At 57.9% G+C, this 22,810-nt stretch overlaps 1 protein-coding gene across 1 annotated transcript; it reads right to left on the reverse strand.

The window, feature by feature from the left end:
* Positions 1-1,168: 1,168 nt before the first annotated feature.
* VPS45 (vacuolar protein sorting 45 homolog) lies at positions 1,169-16,882 on the reverse strand. The gene is made up of 15 exons (XM_068174950.1): positions 16,618-16,882; positions 16,391-16,525; positions 16,001-16,061; positions 15,426-15,505; positions 14,786-14,854; positions 14,400-14,537; positions 13,364-13,474; positions 11,961-12,095; positions 11,549-11,662; positions 11,136-11,303; positions 8,629-8,787; positions 5,883-5,990; positions 5,514-5,635; positions 4,034-4,165; positions 1,169-1,656 (listed from the first exon to the last, which is right to left on the reverse strand). The coding sequence occupies exons 1-15, from the start codon at positions 16,708-16,710 to the stop codon at positions 1,569-1,571; spliced, it is 1,713 nt and encodes a 570-aa protein (XP_068031051.1). The 5' UTR covers positions 16,711-16,882; the 3' UTR covers positions 1,169-1,568.
* Positions 16,883-22,810: the final 5,928 nt, after the last annotated feature.

Below are 22,810 nucleotides of genomic sequence, written 5' to 3' on the forward strand. Positions count from 1 at the left end.
CGCACCTGCACACACTCCCTCCCCATCCCTGGGAGCAGGAATTCAGCTGCAGTTGGGATCCTCAGGCTGTTCTGACAGTGCGACAGTGAGTCACACTGTGAAGGATGTGACCAGTGATTCAGAGCTGGAAACATCAACAATTTACATGGAAGGAAGGAGATAGGAGGGAATCCGACTCCCTTTTCTGTACCAGGAACAGGAGGCTGCACTTCCAGCAATGAGGCCGACCCTGGAGGCTGCTCACCAGTGGTCAGTGCAGCTTCTCATCTCCATCCCTGTCCCCATCCCCATCCCTGGGGGCAGAATGAAAAGCCTCTCCAAGGTGTGCTTGTGTCTCTCCCTATAATCACAAGCCCCCTTTGCTACCCCTGGCCCTGATGCTGTAGCTGCTCCTTGTGCTGAGCCGTTATAAACCATTGCCAAAATCGCCTCTTCTTGCAGAGCAGAGCAGCAAACTCTTGGTTTATTTATGTATTTAACACCCCACACACAGCATTTTGCCTCTGGATATCAAGTGTGAAGCTGCTGCCTGGAAGGAGAGTGGAGTTTAATTAGGACACATGCTTTTCTTTGTCTCTGATGACAATTACAGCCTTAGTGTCTGGGGAAGGGGCTGCTGGAGGAGTGGATGGGGCAGGGGGTTGCCCAGTATCCTCTGACAGCTGTGACTCAGCTCCCCTCTGTTGGGGTCTCAGGCTGTCAGAGACCTGAGTCACCTGTAAGGGGCAATTCTTGCAGCTCTGCCTGTCCCAACGACCCAAAATTCACCAAAAATTTACCATACAGATGCCCACCCAGTTCCACCCTGGCTGTGGGCAGAGAATCCCCCCCCCCCCAACACAGGCTTTGTTCTCCCCTCCCTTCCCCAAAGAGCTGACCCCCAGGGCCACGTCCCCTCCTCCCTGCAGGGCTTTGCTCTCTCCCACATCAATGGGACTTAGTTGTGATGCCAAGATAATTCCCAGGGATTTAGGAGCTCATTTCATTTGATCTGGCTTGTTAATTCCCAATCAAGTGCTGATTAGAGGCCAGGGAGCAGAGCTGGAAACTCACTTGCAGGTTCCTTGGTGTGGTCCTGGAGGGGAGCAAAAGCTCGCGTGGAGGCTCAGGCTGTAACCGCACCTTGTGGCCTTGGGAAAGGGAAAGTGGGAATCATCTAGCAGACAGATTCAGCCAAAGTGGGGGATTTAATAGGATTCAACATATACAGACAACAGAGCAAAGGGCTCCTGTGCCCACCAGCCACACCCCCACAGCTGCTCCCCCAGCACGGCGCAGCATCGCTGGGCTCCTCACGGGACTCATCCCGTGCGTCCCGTAAAGAGCCAGGAGCTGCAGGGATTCAAGGGCTTTCCTAGGCTCTCCTCAGGTGACCATCCCAGTCCTGGAGCTCTTTGTGAGGGGACAATGAGGAGCTGCAGTGGGGGCACATCCTTGCCGTTGGGCTAGTGCCAGCTCCAGCGTTCGCTGCCGTTCTGGGTGTGGAGGGGAAGCTCCAGCTGCAGGGCAGGAACATCCTGCTCTGGGAAAGCTCTGAATGTTCAAAAAAGTACTCATTCCTTCAGGATTCACCGTCGGCTGCTGGACCTTGGTGGGACCTGGGAGCTGTCAGTGCTTCGACCACGGAATCCTGCGGCTGTGACCTCCTCCAGGAAGCTGCCAGGAAAGGTTCAGGTCAGTGGGACAAGGGCCAGAGATCTGCTCATGGCACCCTGATACTTGTCCCAGAGGTGTCCAAGGCCAGAGGGGCTGTGACTGTCCCCAGCACAAGCCTCAGGCCTGCTGGCATCACACACCCACAGCTGGGAGCAGCTCCCAAAGATGGGAATGCTCCCAGCTGGAAGGATGCTGCCCAAGGACGGTTCCTCTGGCACCACGGCCATTCCCAGGCTGACTCATCCCTCAGTGTGCTGATCAGGTGATCTCAACAGCAGTGCTTAAAAAAATACCCCAAAAGATAAAGAAATACAAACCAAGATATGCCACAAATCCTACAGAAATGGGATTCCCCTAATCTGGGACTGGAGCAGCTCTTCCTGCCCAGGTTGTGAATCTTGAGGGGCTTGAAAAATAGTAAAACCCTCAAATCTGCAAAACCCTGCAGCAACACCCAGCTCTGAGTCCCCTCAGACACAGCTGGGAGGGGGCACAGCCAGGGCACTGCCCACGGTGGCACCAGCTCTGGCACAGGCTCTGGCACCTGGCTTTGTGTTCCAGCCCGAGCTCTCCCTCCTCCAGGTTATTTTTAGGCACTAGAACCAGGCAGAACTGAGCTCTGGCAGGGAATGACTGGTGGTTTTCGGGTCTCTGGTTCTGTGCTGTCTGGAGCAGGTTGTGCCTGTGACCAATGACACCTCAGGGTCCTTTGGCACGGCCTCTCTGAGCACATTCCCAGTCTGGAGCGACTGGAGGCAAGATCCAAACTCCCACCTGCCCTCCAGGGATGAGCTGCACCACAGCACAAATCCCTGCCCTCCAGGGATGAGCTGCACCACAGCACAAATCCCCCCTGGTGAGGCTGCTGTTCCTCACCTGAGGAACAGGTGAGGACCCAGCACAGGCATCTGCAGGTACCTCCACAGCTGCTCCACCCAACCAGGGCCTGGAGATGGAACTCTCAGGAGAAATGAGCCTTGTGCAGTGAGGAGGGTCCCCAGGAGGATCCCGTGCCACCACTGTGGCTGTAACTGGGTAACTGGGTCAGGCCCCACATCCTGGGATTAGTCCCAGCAGGTTCATCCCAACCTGCCCAGGATGAGTCAGCCCCAGCACCAGATGTTCCTGGCAAACCCTTTTTATCCGATTATTGATCCTTTGTAACCCTTTCTCCTCCAAACCCTGTGGAATTGCTCTGGAATCCCTAGGAGCAGAGCGGATTCTCCATCCTTTGGGCCGCCCCTCTGGGCCCACAGATGTTGGTCCCAGTTCCAGCAGGGAATAAGAACAATGGGACCGGGATTAGGTGCTTACACGGCTGCTCAGCGAATTAACACCCAAATCCCCTTGTTTCTGGTGACATATCTGCCCTAATCCCACAGGAATCAGCAAGGCCATGGATTACGTGAGGGGTTGGGACACACTAAACCTGGCTTTCCTCGTATCAGACACCTTATGGATGTGCTGAGATATCCCTGATCCTAGGGCACTGTGCTGAAATCGTGGATAACAGTGGACAGGAGACAGTTTTTTTGTCCTTCCATCCTCAGGGAAACCTTATCCAAGAGAAAATGGATCATTTGGGACAGGGCTCTTTCAGAACAGGCCCTTTGCTGTCCTCCCCAGGCAGGACCGGGCCACATCCAGCCGTTCCAAAGCACCAGCCTTTTATTTTCCTTTTTTTTTTTATTTTTTTTTTGTTCCCTACTTCATTCTTTAAAATGCAAATTTGGATACAGAATCCCAGCTTTTCTGTAAATAATTCAGGGACTGCACAGCAGCAGAGCCCAAACCAGCCCGGGTGGCTTCTACAATCCAAGCAGATCCAATGATGGAGCTGCAGATCCTGAGCTTCAGCAGCAGCTCAGGATTTTCCCACCATCCCACACTGAGCACTGGGAATCTGGAGAGAATTCCTGCTCTCCTGCCTGGCCAGCAGCAAGCTATGCCGACGGGAAGCAATTCCCACTACGGCCTCAATTCTTACCTGTGCCCAAAGTCAGTAATTTGGGTCCAGGAAAAGTTATTTGTATTTATAAACCAGACATTTCCTACTGGGAATTCCATACCGACAGGGATCTTTGCCCACCTCCAGCAAAGCAGCTGCAGGTTCATTCAGTGCTGGATTCACATGAGGTGCCCTGGCTTCCCATTGTTATGAACTAGAAAAACTCTGCAGAAAACTCTACTTGCCTGCCCTTGAACTCATGGAAATGCAAGTTAAACCTCCAGCTCAGGGATCTGTCCCAGAGCCACCATGAGCACAGCTGGGTCCGGAGCACTGACACCCACTTCCATGTGGGGATCCCCCAGGCATCCCAAATTCCTGCCGTGCCAGCAGTTTCACGGGCAGGATCTGCAGAGGGGTGGATTTTACCTCCTGGTGTTGTGGATGGTGGTCCCACCCAGGACGATGCGGACGCCGGGGTTAGAGCGGTTCAGGTTGAACACAGCCAGAGCCTCCTCGTAGGTGGCCCCTCCGATGAGGAACACGATAATGTCCTGAGGCCTGGGATGAAGGCACAAATCATGGAATGGTTTGGCTTGAAGGGACCTCAAAGCTCATCTGACCTTCCACCAGACCAGGTGGATCCAAGCCCCTGTCCAACCTAGCCTTGGACACTTTCTGGGATGGAGCAGCCACAAATACTGAGTTGGGATCAGACAAAGCCAAGGATAAATCCTGCACTCCATGATCCTGAGGGTGCCTCCTCTAGACCCTCCCTCATCCCTGTGACATGCCGGGCTCGGAGCTGAAAACAACCCACTGAATCCCCCAAAACATCTCCTCTCCTAAACTTTTACCCACAGCCCTGAGCAGCCTCCAGCAGCATCACCCCGGTCCCTGTGGATCCACGTGCCATGTTTAATGCATGATCTGCTGGGGCTGGGAAATCAGGATCGATTCTGGAGTCAGGCAAGGACACAGGCTGCAGGAGCTGTGCTGCCTTGGAGCTCCCAGGCTCAGGGCTTGTGACTGATCACGAACTGCCAGGATTTGTGCCTCAGTTCACCTGAGGGGACATTTCCCAGCCAGCAGGGAAATGTGGGATGGTCGAGGGCAGCCAAGCAAGAGGAAGGGGGGAAAGGAGGGAAGGAGGGAAGCACCTTCCTCCATCCCAACACAAACTCAGGTGTGCTGTGCACATCCTGCTTTCAAGTGAGCTGCTCCTTCCTTCTCCTGTAACCACCCTCCCAATCCCTTGGAAGGACCAACACCAGGGATTTCTTTCTTGGATCACTGTTTGGACAGCATGACCTGAAGCAAAGCTGCTCCTGCCTGGTTAGGACACAGGAACAGAGGGAACATGTTGGCCACTAGATCTCCATGGATCCCCACACCACTTCCTCCCTGCCCAAGGGGATGTGGGAAAGCAGGGAAAACTCATGGGAAAGGTGAGTGCAGTCCTTTCCCAATGTGATCTGTATCACCACTAAGCACCCAAAGCCTGTCTCCTCAGAGTCTGGGTTAGGTCTGCATGACCCTCTCCAGCAGGATCCCGTTTCCATTGGGAACAGTACTGGCTCAGGCCAGGAGAGCTGCAGCTGGACTATTTTTGGCAGTCCCTAAACACCATCACAGAGCCAGCTCTGATGAGGAAGGGCTTCATCCTTCACCTGAGCCACCCAAAGGGAATGGCACCTCCGAGCCAGCAAGGCTCAATGAGACATACCCCAGTCCTGCTCCAGGGAACATTCTTGGGGACACAAGACCTCCACAATCAAGAGATTTCTGTGCCAAGCCCCAGTTCTGTTCATCATCAGTCCAACCCTGCTGTGGGGACAGCAGGGATGTCCCAGTGCCAGGGGCAGCCAGTGTGTCCCAGTGCAGGCTCTGCCCCAAAGGCCCCACGTACCTGTCCCGGAGTGTGTTGGGGCCCAGGTAGGGATATTGGCTGTCCTTGAGCTTTCCCTTGATGAGCTGGTCCAGGGTTTCCTGGAGCAGGGGCTGGTGCTGGGTGTACACGTTCTCGATGCCCTGCGGCCAGAGAGAAGCTCTTTAGGAAGTGGCCCAGCAAGGAAGGAGGATCAGCAGAGGCACAGCAGGTACTACCCCTGAATTTAGGATTGAGAAGCTCTCCAGCAGCTCACTCCCGTTGTTCTCAGCGGAATCAGGCCCTGAAGCCACCGAGCCAACAGCCCACAGCATTCCTGCCAGCCCTGCTCCTCCTCTGGGTTGCACTTTTGGTTGAGTCTGTCCCCATTTCCCCAAGGCATCTCGGTACCTTCAGGCCTTTGAGGAACTGCTTGGTGATGGCCACGGCGTCCTTGGGACTGAACAGGTCACTGCCTCGCACACGCTTCCCTCCGTACTCCACCACGGCAGACACCAGCTGTGCAGGGAGAGGGCAGGAGCCCCGTCAGCCTGGCAGCTCCTTCCAGGCTGTGGTGAGGAGTCACTGCAGACACCTCGTGGAGGTGTGGAATGGGGACAAGGCGCCACGGAGGCGATCCCAATGGAACTGCACATGGAGGTGAGGGGGCAGAGCAGCAGCACACCCACGCTCCCCAGACCCTCCTGCTTGAGGAGAGGCTTCATCTCCATCGCCTGCAGCAGCGACATCGGCTCCTCCACACGAGGTGACATCATCCCGCTCCTCCACCTCCTCCCCAGCTGCTCCTGGCACTGCCGCCTGTTCCCTTCCCTCCCTGCCAGCTCCTCTCCATCCCCAGCCCCTCGCTGCAGCCACTGCCTGTGCTGCAGAAGCTGGGGAAAGTGGGGGAGGAAAAGAAGAGAGGAAGCACATCCCAGGCTCATGTACGTGCCTCACTCCCCTCCCAGCAGGCTCCTGCCGTCCCTTCTTTATTAAATCCTTCATAATATCACAGAAGCACAGACTAGTCAGGAGTGGAAGGGACCTCTGGAGTCCAACCCCCAACATCACTGATTTCGGAAATGGAAATCGAGTCACTCATTTAAAACACCTTTTAAAGCCACACCCACAGGTCCCAGCCAAGCTCAGAGCTCTGCACAACAAACAACACAGCCCTGGGCTGACCCGGAGCAGGCAGGTTTCACCCCAAACAGCAGCGATTCCCCCATCCTGTGGGACACCAGAGCTGCCCCGGGGTTACCTGGCAGTACCTGCCCCCTGTCCTGCCCCACCCCAGGGTTACCTGGTGGTACCTGCCCCCCGTCCTGCCCTGCCCCACCCCGGGGTTACCTGGTGGTACCTGCCCCCTGTCCTGCCCCACCCCGGGGTTACCTGGTGGTACCTGCCCCCTGTCCTGTCCTGCTCCACCCCGGGGTTACCTGGTGGTACCTGCCCCCTTTCCTGCCCCACCCCAGGGTTACCTGGTGGTACCTGCCCCCTGTCCTGCCCCACCCCGGGGTTACCTGGTGGTACCTGCCCCCCGTCCTGCCCTGCCCCACCCCAGGGTTACCTGGTGGTACCTGTCCCTGCCCCCTGTCCTGCTCCACCCCAGGGTTACCTGGTGGTACCTGCCCCCCGTCCTGTCCTGCTCCACCCCAGGGTTACCTGGTGGTACCTGCCCCCCGTCCTGCCCTGCTCCACCCCAGGGTTACCTGGTGGTACCTGCCCCCCGTCCTGCCCCACCCTGGGGTTACCCCGCAGTACCTGTCCCCCCATCCTGCTCCACCCCAGGGTTACCTGGTGGTACCTGCCCCCTGTCCTGCCCCACCCCGGGGTTACCTGGTGGTACCTGCCCCCTGTCCTGCCCCACCCCGGGGTTACCTGGTGGTACCTGCCCCCCGTCCTGCCCTGCTCCACCCCAGGGTTACCTGGTGGTACCTGCCCCCCGTCCTGCCCTGCTCCAACCCAGGGTTACCTGGTGGTACCTGTCCCTGCCCCCTGCCCTGCTCCACCCCAGGGTTACCTGGTGGTACCTGCCCCCCGTCCTGCCCTGCCCCACCCCAGGGTTACCTGGTGGTACCTGCCCCCTGTCCTGCCCCACCCCGGGGTTACCTGGTGGTACCTGCCCCCTGTCCTGCCCCACCCCGGGGTTACCTGGTGGTACCTGCCCCCTGTCCTGCCCCACCCCAGGGTTACCTGGTGGTACCTGCCCCCCGTCCTGCCCTGCTCCACCCCAGGGTTACCTGGTGGTACCTGTCCCTGCCCCCTGCCCTGCTCCACCCCAGGGTTACCTGGTGGTACCTGCCCCCCGTCCTGCCCTGCCCCACCCCAGGGTTACCTGGTGGTACCTGCCCCCCGTCCTGCCCTGCTCCACCCCAGGGTTACCTGGTGGTACCTGCCCCCCGTCCTGCCCTGCTCCACCCCAGGGTTACCTGGTGGTACCTGTCCCTGCCCCCTGCCCTGCTCCACCCCAGGGTTACCTGGTGGTACCTGCCCCCCGTCCTGCCCTGCCCCACCCCAGGGTTACCTGGTGGTACCTGCCCCCTGTCCTGCCCCACCCCAGGGTTACCTGGTGGTACCTGCCCCCCGTCCTGCCCTGCTCCACCCCAGGGTTACCTGGTGGTACCTGCCCCCCGTCCTGCCCTGCTCCACCCCAGGGTTACCTGGTGGTACCTGTCCCTGCCCCCTGCCCTGCTCCACCCCAGGGTTACCTGGTGGTACCTGCCCCCTGTCCTGCCCTGCTCCACCCCAGGGTTACCTGGTGGTACCTGCCCCCCGTCCTGCCCTGCTCCACCCCAGGGTTACCTGGTGGTACCTGCCCCCCGTCCTGCCCTGCTCCACCCCGGGGTTACCTGGTGGTACCTGCCCCCCGTCCTGCCCTGCTCCACCCCAGGGTTACCTGGTGGTACCTGCCCCCCGTCCTGCCCTGCTCCACCCCAGGGTTACCTGGTGGTACCTGCCCCCCGTCCTGCCCTGCTCCACCCCGGGGTTACCCCGCAGTACCTGCCTCCATCCTGCCCCATCCTGGGGTTACCTGGCGATACCTGCACCCCGTCCTGCCCCACCCCGGGGTTACCTGGTGGTACCTGTCCTGCCCCACCCCGAGGTTACTTGGCAGTACCTGCCCCTGCCCTCCCCTGCCCCACCCCGGGGTTACCTTGCGGTACCTGTCGGTGCCGCCGCGGCCGCGCAGCTCCTCCAGCAGCGTTGGGAGGCCGCTGCTGGCGTGGCGCTCGTAGCGCAGCGCGTAGAGCATCACCAGCCGTGCCGCGTCCAGCTCCGACACCCGCGGGCTCTGCAGCAGCCGCCGCACGCTCTGCGGGACACACGGCACTGCTCAGGGCCATGCCGGACTGCCCCGGTGCCCACTGCCTTCATTGGTGGCACCGTCTTACCAGTCATTTATCAGTCACTTATCAGACTGGTTTCACTGGTGTCGCTGCCCAGCGACAACACAGCCACAGGGGCCGTGCAAGAGGATCCAGTTGTGGCATAAACCCCACAGCCCGGCTTCCTCAGGCGTTTCACAGGAGGATTTACTGGAGTACCAGTCGGTTTTGGGTCTTTCCACGGAACTGGGAATTCACAACGCGCCTCTGATGGGTCCTGAGCCCCTTGTGGAGCTGCAGGAGGGGGAAGTTGTGCACAGGCACTGACACCTCCAAGCTCTGCCTGGGTCTTTCCAGTTCAAGCAGAGCCACCCCACAGGTTCCATGACTATACTGGCTGCAAAACCCTCAGGCAATCCCCCCAACTCCATTTCCTTTTTGGAAGGCAACAAAGTCTCAGCAAATCCTTGGATGTGAGAGGTGGAGGAATAAACGGCACATTTGGAAGAAAAGGAGGGAAGGAATTAAAGCATGGAAAGAGAGATCCCAGCTACAGGAAAGAGCAGGGATCTGTTATCACTCCTGATCTGCTGCTGGATTCACCACCCTGGCCCAGATGTTTGTTGGCATCTATTTAACTGATGCTGACTAAAAACACAGCACAAAATCCTGGCGGTGAGGAGGAATTTCACCATTGAAGGTCAGGAATTCACCTGTGAGGGGAGAGCCGGAGCCCCAAGGAGGTTCCTGTGCTGGCAGTGCCAGGACCAGCAGGAAGCAGAGAACAGAACAGCCATTGTCCATGGGAGGAGCCGGGATTCCAACCCTCCATTCAGCTCCCAGGCCTCATGCACTGTGTCAGGGTTAATGAGAGCCCAGGGGAGGAAGAACCCAAATGTCCCAGACTGGGGGGGCCAAGGCCACCAGAGATCCAACAATCCCTGAAGTGACATCAGAGGAGAACAATTCCACCCTTATTCCAGGCTCTGGCTGCTGCTTCTTGTCCCGTGGCCTTGCCCCTCTTGCTGCCAGTGGGAGCCGCAGCAGGGACAGCCCAGGGTGGGGTGGCTGCAGGGACAAAGATCCCACCTACAGGGGTTTCCATTTATTTCCAAGCTGCTGCATATCTTCCAGTGGCCTCGGTTGCCAGAAATACAACAGGGCTTTTCAGGCAAAGGGCTGGATGGAAATTGAGGAAACTGAGGCAGCATTTCTGCTCTAAAACTGCAGAAACGCCATTTGTGTAGAGCAGGACCAAGGTGACCACGGGAACACCAGGATTCACCTGGCACCAGCTCTGTTCTGTGTATATTCCATCAAAAATCATGGCTCACAGTGCAGGGAGGGAGCAGACTGGGAATATTTGACTTTTAAACTGCAACAACCTGAGCTGGAGACAGTGATACAGCATGAGGACCTCAGAGGCTGCTTCCAGCAAACACATTTCTGGCTGCATTCCCAGTTCCATACTCAGCCATGTAAATCCTGCCAGACACCAGCTATGGAATCCCATCCCTACACTCGCTGGTCCACAGGGAAGCATCAGCCCAGGGGATGCCAGCACATTCCACCTCTGGGGACACTCCAGTGTTATCCCCTCGGCCCCCACCTGGAGTTCAGAGTCACAGAGCGGGGGAAGAAACTGATCTCAAACCTGCTGGAAATGCTTTTCCTCATTTCCCAACCCCTCTGCTTCCCCAGTGCTGTGCAGGGATCTTTTATGTGTGGGGAATCCCCCTCCTCTACTGAAAATCAAGGAATCATTTCTCAGAAGTGAGTGCTCTGAGCCAGCCCCATCCCAAAACTGCTGCTGAACACCAGCCCACATCCATCACCCCTGACTCTGCCAGACCCTGCTCTGATCACGGCACAAGGGGCCACACTCAGCTGTCACAGAGCCTCCCTCCAGCTTTTCCAGGCCTCTCTGCCAAAGAAATCTTGGATCTAAGAGTATTTCCACCGGCTTTTCTTAAAAAAATAGGTAAAGACAATTCCACGGATTCCAGCTCTTCTCCTGCCCAACAAACACATCGGCTCCTGCATAGCATCTGAGGTTGCTTTATCCTAATGCCTGCCAGAAGCCAACTGGCTGAATATAATGAAAGAATGTTGGATTGTGGGATGTAAGGACAGGATTTGCAAAGATGCTTCTCAAGCCAGTTATTAACGATGACTCATTCCCATCTGAGCTGAGCGCCGAGGAGCAATTCCACATGCAGCGTCCCTCCCCACAGGGCATCCACACACAGAGCTCCCACTGCCTCCCAGCATCAAATCCCCACTCCCAAGGGAGTGATGGGATGAAACCCCTCCGATCCAGAGCCAGGATGAGTACCTGGAGGGCACTGGAATGGTCATTCTGGCAGGCCAGCTCCTGCTCCACCTCTGACACCTCCAGCAGGTTCCGCTCCGCCACGAGCCGGGACAGCTCCCCCACCACTGTCACGTGCTTGGACACTGTGCCTGACATCTTCTTGAACTGAGGGTAGTTCTCCACAAAGGCCTGTGATGGGAAACTGAGGCAGTGGGTGCTTCCAGGGCAAAGCAGGAGATAGAAGATGGGTGCAGCCAGCCATAAACTGTACAAATTCCCAGCAATTCTCTGCAGGTGTGCAGTGGATCAGACACATTGATCCCAGGAGCCCACAGGATTTCTCTCATTACCAGGAGATTTCTGGGAGGGATCTACTTTTTATTTACTCCTAACATTAAAGGATGGGACACAGCTGGGATGGACTTTGCCCGTACCTTCATATCCGCTATGGACTCCAGCTTCTGCTGCTCCTTTGGCTTCCTCCTCTGGAAATCCTCCATCAAGTTCTTGATGTTGGTGCCAATCTCAGCGAAGTTCAGGTACATGTTCTGTGTGGAACAAGATGGGAAGCAGAGGGAAACTCATTTGAGACAGTCTTGACCAAGCAAGAGCCTTGAGCAGCTGGGAGAAGGTGCCTCCATCCCCCAAAACCTGCAGCAGGGTTTGAAATCAAACCACAAACACGTTTTCTAGGCCATGTAATCTCACATCAGATGTCACTGGTGCTGCACACTGGCGGCCACAAATGGCACATCCCCACCCTGAGGCTCAAAGTCATCGGGAAGCTCCTTTCCCGTGGCAAACCCCCAGGTCTGGGTGCTGGAGAAGCCTCCCTGGGACACCTACGTTGGCGTAGAACTCATCGTTCTCAGCTGACAGGACGACCTCCCGCAGGTCCTTGCTGATCCCCGGCACCCGGGACAGGTCGATGCGGTTGTTGTTGATCCCCAGCAGCTCGTGGACCATGGCCTGGTACGTCCACTGCCAGGGGACAGAGGAAGGCAAAGGGATGACCTTGGTGAGACACAGCACTGGGAAATCAATGGATTTCAGCTGAACCCAGCCAGAGCTGCTCCTGCTACCCCAGGACACACAGCAGAGTTTGGGAGTGCGTCCCTCAGAGCAGCCAGGATATTCCGATGAAAATAAACATCACGGATAAATAATCAGATGGGGAGACAGTGCAGAGGGAAACCTCCCCCTTCCAGGGCCATTCCAGAATCACAGTATCATGGGATGGTTTGGCTTGGAAGGGACATTAAACCCATCCTGTTCACGGCAGGGACACATGCCACTAGATCAGGAATTCCTGCAGGTACCTTCAAAAGAGACTGAAAAGGGACGGGGATTAACATTCCTGTTCCAACACCTCTGTTGGCCACCAAACCCCACAACTTTCTGCCCAGGCAGGGAGAGGTCCCACAGTTCCCCTGCAGAATTCCCTCCATGCTCTGCTGGCAAGAGCATTTCTGCACATCAGGAGTTTCTATTTTTATCCTGAGAAGTCTAATAATAACCCAGAGAGAACGGTGACAGCTGATCAGAGCCCTGCCGTGCCCAACACTCCATTTACATCCCCGGGAATCTCTCTGGGATAGGAAATCCTGAAACAGCAGATAACGCCTGATGCTGAGCACAGTCCCAAACACCACAAACCAGGTGTGAGCTGGGCTGTGACAGCCACACCCCTCTGTGACACAGATGTCACCTCCAGCTCCTGCAGAACCGGTGTTACAGCAGCTCTGGGGCTGCTGGTCCCACCCAGGTGCAACTCCTGATCCCCAGGTTCCAAGGGAACCCCGCAGAAATGAAGAGAGACCAACAGATCCTGCCAGGATCTGCAGCACAGCATGGAACAAATAAATCCAACAGCTCCCAGCAAATCCAGCAGCCATCAACAACAGAGGGAGACTCAGCAGGGCAAGGTCACTCGACACTTGTGTGCTGCCCACAGCCCCACAAACAACCCTTGGGCCTGCAAAGCACTGGGGCTCCAGAAGCCACGTGGAGGTGCTGCTGGCCCTGTTTTCCACGGTGCTGGTCCATCTGCCACTAAAGTCAGCACAAACAACCCCCACTCAGGTCTGGAAAACCTAGCCAGGGGATAAAAGAGGGATTTTGCAGCGGTTGGGGGTGGGAAGCAACACTTTTCTCTCCTACATCCAACCCAAGACCTGACGGGGGTAGAACTCCAGCTGCTGCAGGACTCCCACCCCTGCCCCAGCCTGGCACACCTGGGTGTGACTCACCTGGTTCAGGAGCGGGGTGATGGCATCGTCCGACCGGTCCAGGATGAGGAGCAGGGGAGGGACCTCGGTGCGCCGGAAATCAAACAGCTCGTACTCCTTCGTGATCACTTGCTGTGGAGAAATGGGAAAAATCCCACTCGAACGCCTGGAAAAGGCTCCCCCTCTGTCAGAGCCCAGCGCATCCCTCTGGCTGCCCTGGCTGGCTCCAGACCCTGGCACGGGGCTTGGGGATCTTGGCCCCAAGTCAGAAACACCTGCGGCTTCGATTTTAGCCCGTGGGGGAGGCTGCCAACTCTGTGTGAGGAATTACAAGGGTTTGAGTGGTGTGATAGGTGAATTGACACAGGGTGGAAAAGTAGAATTTTGGGGTTTTTTAGAATTCAGGGGTACCAGATGGAGGAATCTGGGCGTGTCCTAGCCTTCTTCTCCTTCTTCTTGTCCTCCGTGTCTCGGTGTGATGGTGACACTTTTCTATTGGTTTAGGACAGGGACACACTGTCCAACACAGATGTTAGATATTGGTGCTTTGTTATAAACAGACTGTGCATAACTTTTGATATAAAAGGTAAACACCACCCAAGAGGGCACGCAGACTGCTATGGCTTCTGTACTAGGCGGACCTCAGCAGGTCAGAGAGAAAATATTATAGATGAGGAGGAATAAACAACCTTGGAAACTCGACTTCACGTATTCCAGACCTCTTCGGCTGCTGGGCTAGGGGAACAAGGATTTTCACACTGTTGGAGTCTCACCAGCTGACCCTGACACCTCTCAGCATGGACTCAGGCACAGAGGGAAGGGAGGGTGAAACCCCAACTGTGCTGCTTTGTCTGCACTGCCAGAAGGAGCTGAAGGCCCCAGGGAACTGGGACACTGCTCCCAGGAATGCTGTACTGGGAGCAGAGCAGCCCATGACCTGCCCAGTGCTGGGCCTCGAAATGATGGAATTTACAGGAACTGACTGAAAACAGCTGTTTCCCTCCACATGTAAAAAACTAACCAAGACTGAATTCATCCTAAAGGGATGTGCTCTCACCTTCACACACTCGGCCAAGCGCTTCGCTGGCTCTGAGGAGAGCTGGTACCGGATCATGGGGCACTTCTTCAGGGACAGGAGCAGAGCAGTGAGCCCTTGGGTTGTCCTGGTGAGCTGAGCCGGGTCCCAGCTGCGGCCCTGGAAGGAAGAGGCTGCACCTCACAGGGATGCACTGGTCCCAAACCTTCCCACGTCCTTGTTTCTAAGTCCTGAAGTCTCACAGGAAAGCACAGCTGCACTGGAGCAGCAGATTCCCAGGGGCTGAACACAAACTGCCCGGTGTTCCTCTCCTTGCCAAGGCCCATTCCCCTCCAGCAGCCCCCCAGTGCCCCGGGTTATGAGGGCTACACGTTACCCAGTGCAAGGACAACTCGCCGTGTTCCTACCCGGCAGCAGCCCAGGAGGTTCAGGGAGAAGACGTGTGGGTTCACCGCAATGTAGTCGCCATAGAACTCCTGGGGAGGGGAGCAGGACAGTCCTGCGTCTCTGACCCTGACCCCATGGGCCAGCACTAGCCACCCAGTCCCCCCACCACCACCTGGACACACTGGCTCAGACCATCCTTCCTCCCTCCACCCCAAACCCCTCCAACCCCCAACCCCGCTGAGATCTCCCCTCCCACTGGGACTGTGCATTGCTCCAGTGCCCAGCTCTTCACCAGCACCACCAACGTGGAATCGTGGAATTACTGACTTTGGAAAAGCCCTTTAGGACCACTGAGTCCAACTGTCCCTCCAGCACCGCCAAGGCCACCGCTAACCCCTGCCCCAAGTGCCACATCCACACGGATTTGAACTAGGCAGCACCCTGTGAGACACCAAAAACAGCAGCAGCTGTGAGAGCACAGGGCACAGAGAAGTGAGATCTTTTCTGCCTTTTACCTCTTCATCCCACATTTGTGTGCATCCCTCCTCCCACCCGGGCCTGGCACGCACCAGTTGAGAACAGCAGCCCTCCTGCTCCCAGTGTCTGGCAGCCCACACCTTCCCTTTGCTTTTGGATCTGCCTAAAACATCCAAACTTCACCTGGACTTCAGCCACGACCTCCTGCTCATCGGCCTCGGCCAAGGCCTTCACATCGCTCTTGCTGATGACGTTGCTGAAATCTGGGAGGAAACAGGGAAGGGACAGTGGGGCTCCATGCAGACCCTGTGGGACGGCAGTCTGATCCCCTCTGGAGCAGGAGCAGATCCCACAGAGACCCTCTAACCCTGCACCTGCAGGTGTTGGAATCCTGAGCCGCCTCCCAGGGATGCTCCCGACTCATTCCCTGCCCATCTCCCCAGCGCCTGGTCCCGCTGCGTCCTGCAGAGCCACAATGACATCTAGAGGCCGCTTCACCCAGCTCCTGGCATCCTACTGACTAACTCCTGGGCTGCAGGACTGGACTCCAACCCCAAACCAGCTGGAGTCATTCTGCCTCACGCCCAAACCCATGGAACATTCCGTGGCACGAGCAGGACACGTGGGAAGCCCCTGCCTGGCACAGGAAGGCGCCGTGGGATCTGCACAGAGGTGTGGAGCCCGTCCCATCCCCACTGGGACACGGAGCCTGTTCCAGATTTATGGAGCTCCAGGGGCCCCGCACTCTTCATACTCACAGATGAAGTAGGCGCTGTACTTGGGCCTCCGCAGCTCCTGCGCCAGGAGCTCCACGTTCTCCTGGATGGAAACAGCACCAGGAAGAGCAGAGTTAAGGAATACGGAACCACGGAACCGTTAGGGGTGGAAAAGCCTCCGAGATCTTGGTGTCCAGCCATTCCACCAGCACTGCCAAGGCCACCACGGACCCCTGTCCCCAGCTGCCACATCCACACGGATCTGAACAACTCCAGGGGCTGTGGCCCCACCACTGCCCTGCGCCAGGGCTGAACAGGCCTTTGCATGATGCCAGGGCTGAACAAGCCTTTGCATGAAGGAATTTTCCCGAATAGCCACCCTCAACCTCCCCAGCACGATCTGAGGCCGTTTCCTCCCGCTCTGCCCCGTACCTTGGTGGGCCGCAGGAAGCAGATGGCCTTGAGGTGCTTCATGGGCTCCCTGCTGGGCGAGTCGAGGCGCTCGAAGAGATAAACCTCGCGCTGCAGGATCTCGGACTGGGTGTACACCACGCTCACGGCGCCGGTCTGAGGGCGGCAGGGGGACCGCGCCCGTCACGGCGGCCCTGGGCCCGGCTCCCGGCCCCGCCGCCCTCCACGCTCCCGGCCCAGCCGCTCACCGTCTCCCGGTCCATCAGCAGCACCTTCATGCCGGGACCGCTGTCCTCGATCATCTTGGACACGTACTGGCGGACCGCCAGCACCGCGTTCATCTTGGCGGGGATGCTCCTCTACCGGGCTGCCCCTGACCCGCTTCGGCTCGCTTCGGCCCGGCTTCGGCTCGCTTCGGCCCGGCTTCGGCTCGCTTCGGCCCGGCTTCGGCTCGCTTCGGCCCGGCTTCGGCCCGGCTTCGGCTCGCTTCGGCTCGCTTCGGCCCGGCTTCGGCCCGGCTTCGGCTCGCTTCGGCTCGCTTCGGCCCGGCTTCGGCTCGCTTCGGCCCGGCTTCGGCCCGGCTTCGGCTCGGCTTCGGCCCGGCTTCGGCTCGCTTCGGCCCCGCCCCGTCCGGCCCCGCCGCCTGCTGGGAGCTGTAGTCCGGCAGCGGGAGCGGCCCCGCCAGCCGCGCCCCCGGGGTCCCGGCCCGTCCTTCCCCTCCCGAGGGGACCCGAGCAGTGGAAATGGCTCGGGAGGGCGGAGCACTTCGACACTGAGCCCAACCGGCCTCACCCCACAGTTAAACCCACCCAAACCTACCTGAAAACAACACGAACCCGCACTAAATGCACCCTAAACCCATCCTAAACGCCCACAAACCCCCTCCAGGTCTACCCAAACCACCCCAAGCATCCCCAAATCGTCGCAGACCCACCCCGAGCTCCCAGGAAGGCTCGGCACACCCGAGGCTCCCCCTGGGGTCCCCAGGGACAAAGGACGTGACTCAGTTTCGCTGAGCTGCTCCTGGAAGCTCGGGATGGACAAGGCTGGTGCTCCGGGACCAGCCCGGCCCCGCTAATCCCGGGAGCGGGACGCTGGGATTAGGTGCTATTCCCGGCAGGACAGAGCTGACCCGGGGCCAGGCACTGCCCCGCTGCCAAAGCCCTATTTATAGCGGGGGATAACAATTAATTAATGAGTATGTCCTGCCTTTCACTTCCAATTAAGCGGCTCCCCACTTCCTCTCAGAGTGACGGACACCTTTGTCGTCTTTAATCCTTCGATTTCCTGCCAAGATTTTGCTTTTCGCTTCCAAACACTTTGGCTCTTCTTTCCTGGAGGCTGGGGAGTTTTGCACATGCACAAACCCCAAAGATTTGAGTGGTTTAAATAGGGATTTGCCTAGAAAAATATAATTCCGGTGTTTTCTTTCTTACATTTTTTATTTCTTGCCTGATTTTGTTTCTCATATCCAAAGTGATGCCTTAAGGAGTGTGTGGGTGCTCCTGGCCAAAGGATGCGCACAATAATGGCAAATGGTATAAAAAAATGGGGATTTAATTGCATTTGATTGATTTCTGGCTTTATTGTTAAATGATTCAGTGTCTGGAAAGTGCTGCTTCAGTTATTGTCCAGTTTCCTTGGAAATGCTTTTGGATTTTATTTGTGAACTAACCAAACCCAGGGTGTCATCTCCTCTTTAAATCCGTCTTTGCCCTTGTCCTTAGGGAAGACAAACCCCTTCTTGTGCCATTTTGATGAAATGAATCCCAAACCAAATCTCTGGGGCTTCTTGGTGGGATGTTTACCCTTGGTTTGCAGGTAAAACATTTTAAGCAACTTTTGTTCTGCAGAAATGTTACACTTTTCATTGCCCACAGGCTGACTGGTGGGGTGGGAGAACAGTTCCATGTCCCGGGAGGGGTTGGACTCATGGAATTATTTAGGCTGGAAAAGACCTCTGCATTTGCTGTAATTTTCAATGTAAACCTTCCTTAAGCATTTATTCAAGTATAATTTCTGTAAATAACCCCGATTTAACCTCACCAACAACTTCCCTGGGCCTGTCACCACTGTCCAGGCACGAGGACAGACGTTGGTCCCTAAATTGAGGCAATAGGATTGTCCCGGATTATGGCACTGCTATTTTAAGGGATTGAATTTGGCGTCGATTCTTTCAAAAGCAATGGATTCTCCACTCCTGATTCCAAGGGGCAATGGCCCTGGCAGCCTGTGCCATCCCTGCGTGGGGCAGTTGTCCCTGTCCCTGCACGGAGCTCTGGAGGGACCAGCAGCACCCATCTCGGGGTCTGCAGTGTCAGGGTGACCCCAAGAGTGTAAACGTCCTCGTTTCCCAGCCCGTGCAGCCAAAGGAGGAGTCTGGGTGTGCAGGATCAGCTTCTCAAGGTTGTTTATTTTCCCTTATCTATAATATTCTCTCTCTGCCCTGCTGAGCTCTGTCCAGCAGGTCGCCCATGGCATTCTGTCCCCAGTCTCGGGCAGCGTTTACAGTTTATACTCAGAACTCTGTGTATTATATTTACAATAGCGTGCCAATATCTGTCATTTATGTTGGACAGTTTATCTCTACCTTAAACCAACAGAAAAGTGTCACCATCCCACCAAGACACGGAGGGCAAGAAGAAGGAGAAGAAGGCCAGGACACGCCCAAATCCCTCCATCTTGTGCCCCATTCTAAAAACCCCCAAATTCTTCTTTTTCACCCTGTGTTAACTCAACTACCACGCCACTCAAACCCTTGTAATTCCTCATAAAAAGCTGGCAGCTTTCTCCACGGGCTGAAATCGAAGCCACAGGTGTTTCTGACTTGGTGCCAAGCTCCCCGAGCCCCGTGCCAGGGTCTGGAGCCAGCCGGGGCAGCCAGAGGGATGCGCTGGGCTCCGACACACCCAGGCCTCCCCGGGCTCACCCTTTTGCTCAGTCTGGGAATGTTTCCGACTGGAGCCGTCAGGAATGAGATGGGATTTGATGTCTGCTTGGCATCCTGCTGACCGCTCGCCGTGGCTGCAGCAGGAGCAGGGTGGGAACGGGGTGAGGTGGAATGGGCAGGGAGATCTCTGGAGATCGGGGATCACTCTGGGGCACAGGGATCACTCTGGGGCATGGGGATCAGTCTGGAGAACAGGGATCACTCTGGAGAATGAGGAGCAGTCCGGAGCACAGGGATCACTCTGGAGCACAGGAATCACTCCAGGGCATAGGGATCACTCTGGAGAACAGGGATCACTCCAGGGCACAGGGATCACTCCAGAGGACAGGGATTACTCTGGAGGACAGGGATCAGTCTGGAGCACAGGGATCTCTCCAGAGCACAAGGATCACTCAGGAGCAAAGGGATCACTCTGGAGAACATGGATCGCTCTGGGGCAAAGGGATCACTCCAGAGCACAGGGATCACTCCGGAGGACAGGGATCAGTCTGGAGGATAGGGATCACTCCAGAGCACAGGGATCACTCCGGAGGACGGGGATCAGTCTGGAGCACAGGGATCTCTCCAGAGCACAGGGATCACTCTGGAGGACATGGATCACTCTGGAGAACATGGATCACCCTGGAGAACAGGGATCACTCAAGAGCACAGGGATCACTCTGGAGGACATGGATCACTCTGGGGCAAAGGGATCACTCCAGAGCACAGGGATCACTCAAGAGCGCAGGGATCACTCCGGAGGACAGGGATCAGTCTGGAGGACAGGGATCACTCCGGAGAACATGGATCACCCTGGAGCACAGGGATCTCTCCAGAGCACAGGGATCACTCTGGAGGACATGGATCACTCTGGGGCAAAGGGATCACTCTGGAGCACAGAGACACTCCAGCCCCTTGCTGGGCAGGATCCACGGTGTGGACAAACAGTGCAGCCAGCAGGGACAAACCCTGGGCCTGTCCTTTCTGTGCTGGACATTTCCCCGCGCGGACACACAAACAATCCCTTTGTGCAGGACACAAACAAGGGCAGGCTCCTGGCACGACACAAAGAGCGGATTCAGCGTCGGCATCAGCTGAGCTGTGTCCATGACGCGGCCTGTTTGCCACCAGCCCCAGCAGCCCCCACTGGCCACTGCTCCGGCCCACCTGGGTTTTGTCTAGGAGAAAACCCGGAGGTTTTCTGCAGGAAGGAAAAGGAAGGCAGAGTGGGAGATGGAGCAGGGGGCAAATTCACCAGCAATGGCTCCATGGGAGCTGTGCCAGCACTTCCCGGCACAGCCTGACACAGCTGGTGGCATCACCAGCCCCCTGCGCCGGCCACCGGACCTGGCACAGCGCCGGGACACATGGTGTGCTTCCATGGGCACCCACAGCACGGGGGATATCCAGGGAATGGCACAGGGAGTGGCACAGGGAGTGGCACAGGGAATGGCACAGGGAATGTAACAGGGAATGGCACAGGGAGTGGCACAGGGAATGGCACAGGGAATGGCACGGGGAATGGCACAGGGAATGTAACAGGGAATGGCACAGGGAGTGGCACAGGGAATGTGGGGCCCTCAACATGGGGAATGTCACGGGGAATGGCACAGGGAATGGCACAGGGAATGTCATGGGGAATGTCATGGGGAATGGCACAGGGAATGCTGGGCCCTTGGCACAGGGAATGTCACAGGGAATGGCACGGGGAATGGCACGGGGAATGGCACAGGGAATGGCACAGGGAATGGCACAGGGAATGTCATGGGGAATGTCACGGGGAATGTCACAGGGAATGGCACGGGGAATGGCACAGGGAGTGGCACAGGGAATGGCACAGGGAGTGGCATGGGGAATGGCACAGGGAATGTCACGGGGAATGTCACGGGGAATGGCACAGGGAATGTCATGGGGAATGTCACGGGGAATGGCACAGGGAATGGCACAGGGAATGTCACAGGGAATGGCACGGGGAATGGCACAGGGAATGTCACAGGGAATGGCACGGGGAATGTCACAGGGAATGTCACGGGGAATGGCATGGGGAATGGCACGGGGAATGTCACAGGGAATGTCACAGGGAATGCTGGGCCCTTGGCACAGGGAATGTCACGGGGAATGGCACAGGGAATGGCACAGGGAATGTCACAGGGAATGTCACGGGGAATGGCACAGGGAATGGCACAGGGAATGGCACAGGGAATGGCACAGGGAATGTCACAGGGAATGTCACGGGGAATGGCACAGGGAATGGCACAGGGAATGTCACAGGGAATGGCACGGGGAATGGCACGGGGAATGGCACGGGGAATGGCACGGGGAATGCCGGAGGGATGGGCCATCCCACCAGCCCTGAGGCTGCTGCCCCACTCCGCACTGTCCCCATGCCGTGGGCGAGGAACGGGAAGCTTTCCATGCTAGGGAAAGCAATTCCCAGTGGGAATCGGCCTGAGGGAGCGGGTGCTGACCCCTCACCCCCCGAGGCTGGCATTTCAGCCCCGCTCCGGGGGTACTGGCCCCGCGGAAGGGGATACCCCTCAAGGTCTCAGGCCCCACGGTGGGAGGGATTGCCGAGCCCGTAAACGGGGTCCCAGCCCCATCAGAGGCGTGACCGACCCCATACATACCCCACACCCTCAGCGGGCCCTCAGACTCCTTACAGGGGCTCTCAGGCCGCATACAGGGGGTCACGGGCTCCTCACGGGGGTCACGGGCCCCTCACGGGGGTCACGGGCTCTTCACGGGGGTCACGGGCTCCTCACGCGGGTCACGGGCTCCTCACGGGGTCACGGGCTCCTCACGCGGGTCACGGGCTCTTCACGGGGGTCACGGGCTCCTCACGCGGGTCACGGGCTCTTCACGGGGGTCACGGGCTCCTCACGCGGGTCACGGGCTCCTCACGGGGTCACGGGCTCCTCACGCGGGTCACGGGCTCCTCACGGGGGTCACGGGCTCCTCACGCGGGTCACGGGCTCCTCACGGGGTCACGGGCTCCTCACGGGGTCACGGGCTCCTCACGGGTGTCACGGGCTCCTCACGGGGGTCACAGGCTCCTCACGGGGGTCACAGGCTCCTCACGGGGGTCACGGGCTCTTCACGGGGGTCACGGGCTCCTCACGCGGGTCACGGGCTCCTCACGGGGTCACGGGCTCCTCATGGGGGTCACGGGCTCTTCACGGGGGTCCCGGGCCCCTCACGCGGGTCACGGGCTCTTCACGGGGGTCACAGACCTCTCACGGGGGTCCCGGGCCCCTCACGGGGGTCAGTGGACCCTCCTGGGGGTCACAGACCTCTCATGGGGGTCCCAGGACCCTCATGGGGGTCCCAGGCCCCTCATGGGAGTCACGGGCTCCTCACGGGGGTCTCAGGCCCCTCACAGGAGTCCCAGGCCCCTCATGGGGGTCAGTGGACCCTCACAGGGGTCACACACCCCTCAAGGGGGGTCCCAGACCCCTCACGGGGGTCTCAGGCCGCGTACAGGGGTTCCTGGGCCCCTCACGGGGGTCTCAGGC

Source organism: Anomalospiza imberbis, chromosome 29 (genome assembly GCF_031753505.1).
Source record: "Anomalospiza imberbis isolate Cuckoo-Finch-1a 21T00152 chromosome 29, ASM3175350v1, whole genome shotgun sequence".
NCBI lineage: Eukaryota > Metazoa > Chordata > Aves > Passeriformes > Viduidae > Anomalospiza > Anomalospiza imberbis.

Bases quoted from the DNA above. Each gene is read 5' to 3' on its own strand.
- VPS45 (XM_068174950.1), bottom strand. From the start codon at position 16,710: ATGAACGCGGTGCTGGCGGTCCGCCAGTACGTGTCCAAGATGATCGAG. The intron at 15,506-16,000 runs GTGAGTATGAAG...GTTTCCTCCCAG, and splicing joins GTACAGCGCCTACTTCATCT to ATTTCAGCAACGTCATCAGC. The intron at 11,304-11,548 runs GTACGGGCAAAG...TTCCCATCACAG, and splicing joins AGTCCATAGCGGATATGAAG to GCCTTTGTGGAGAACTACCC.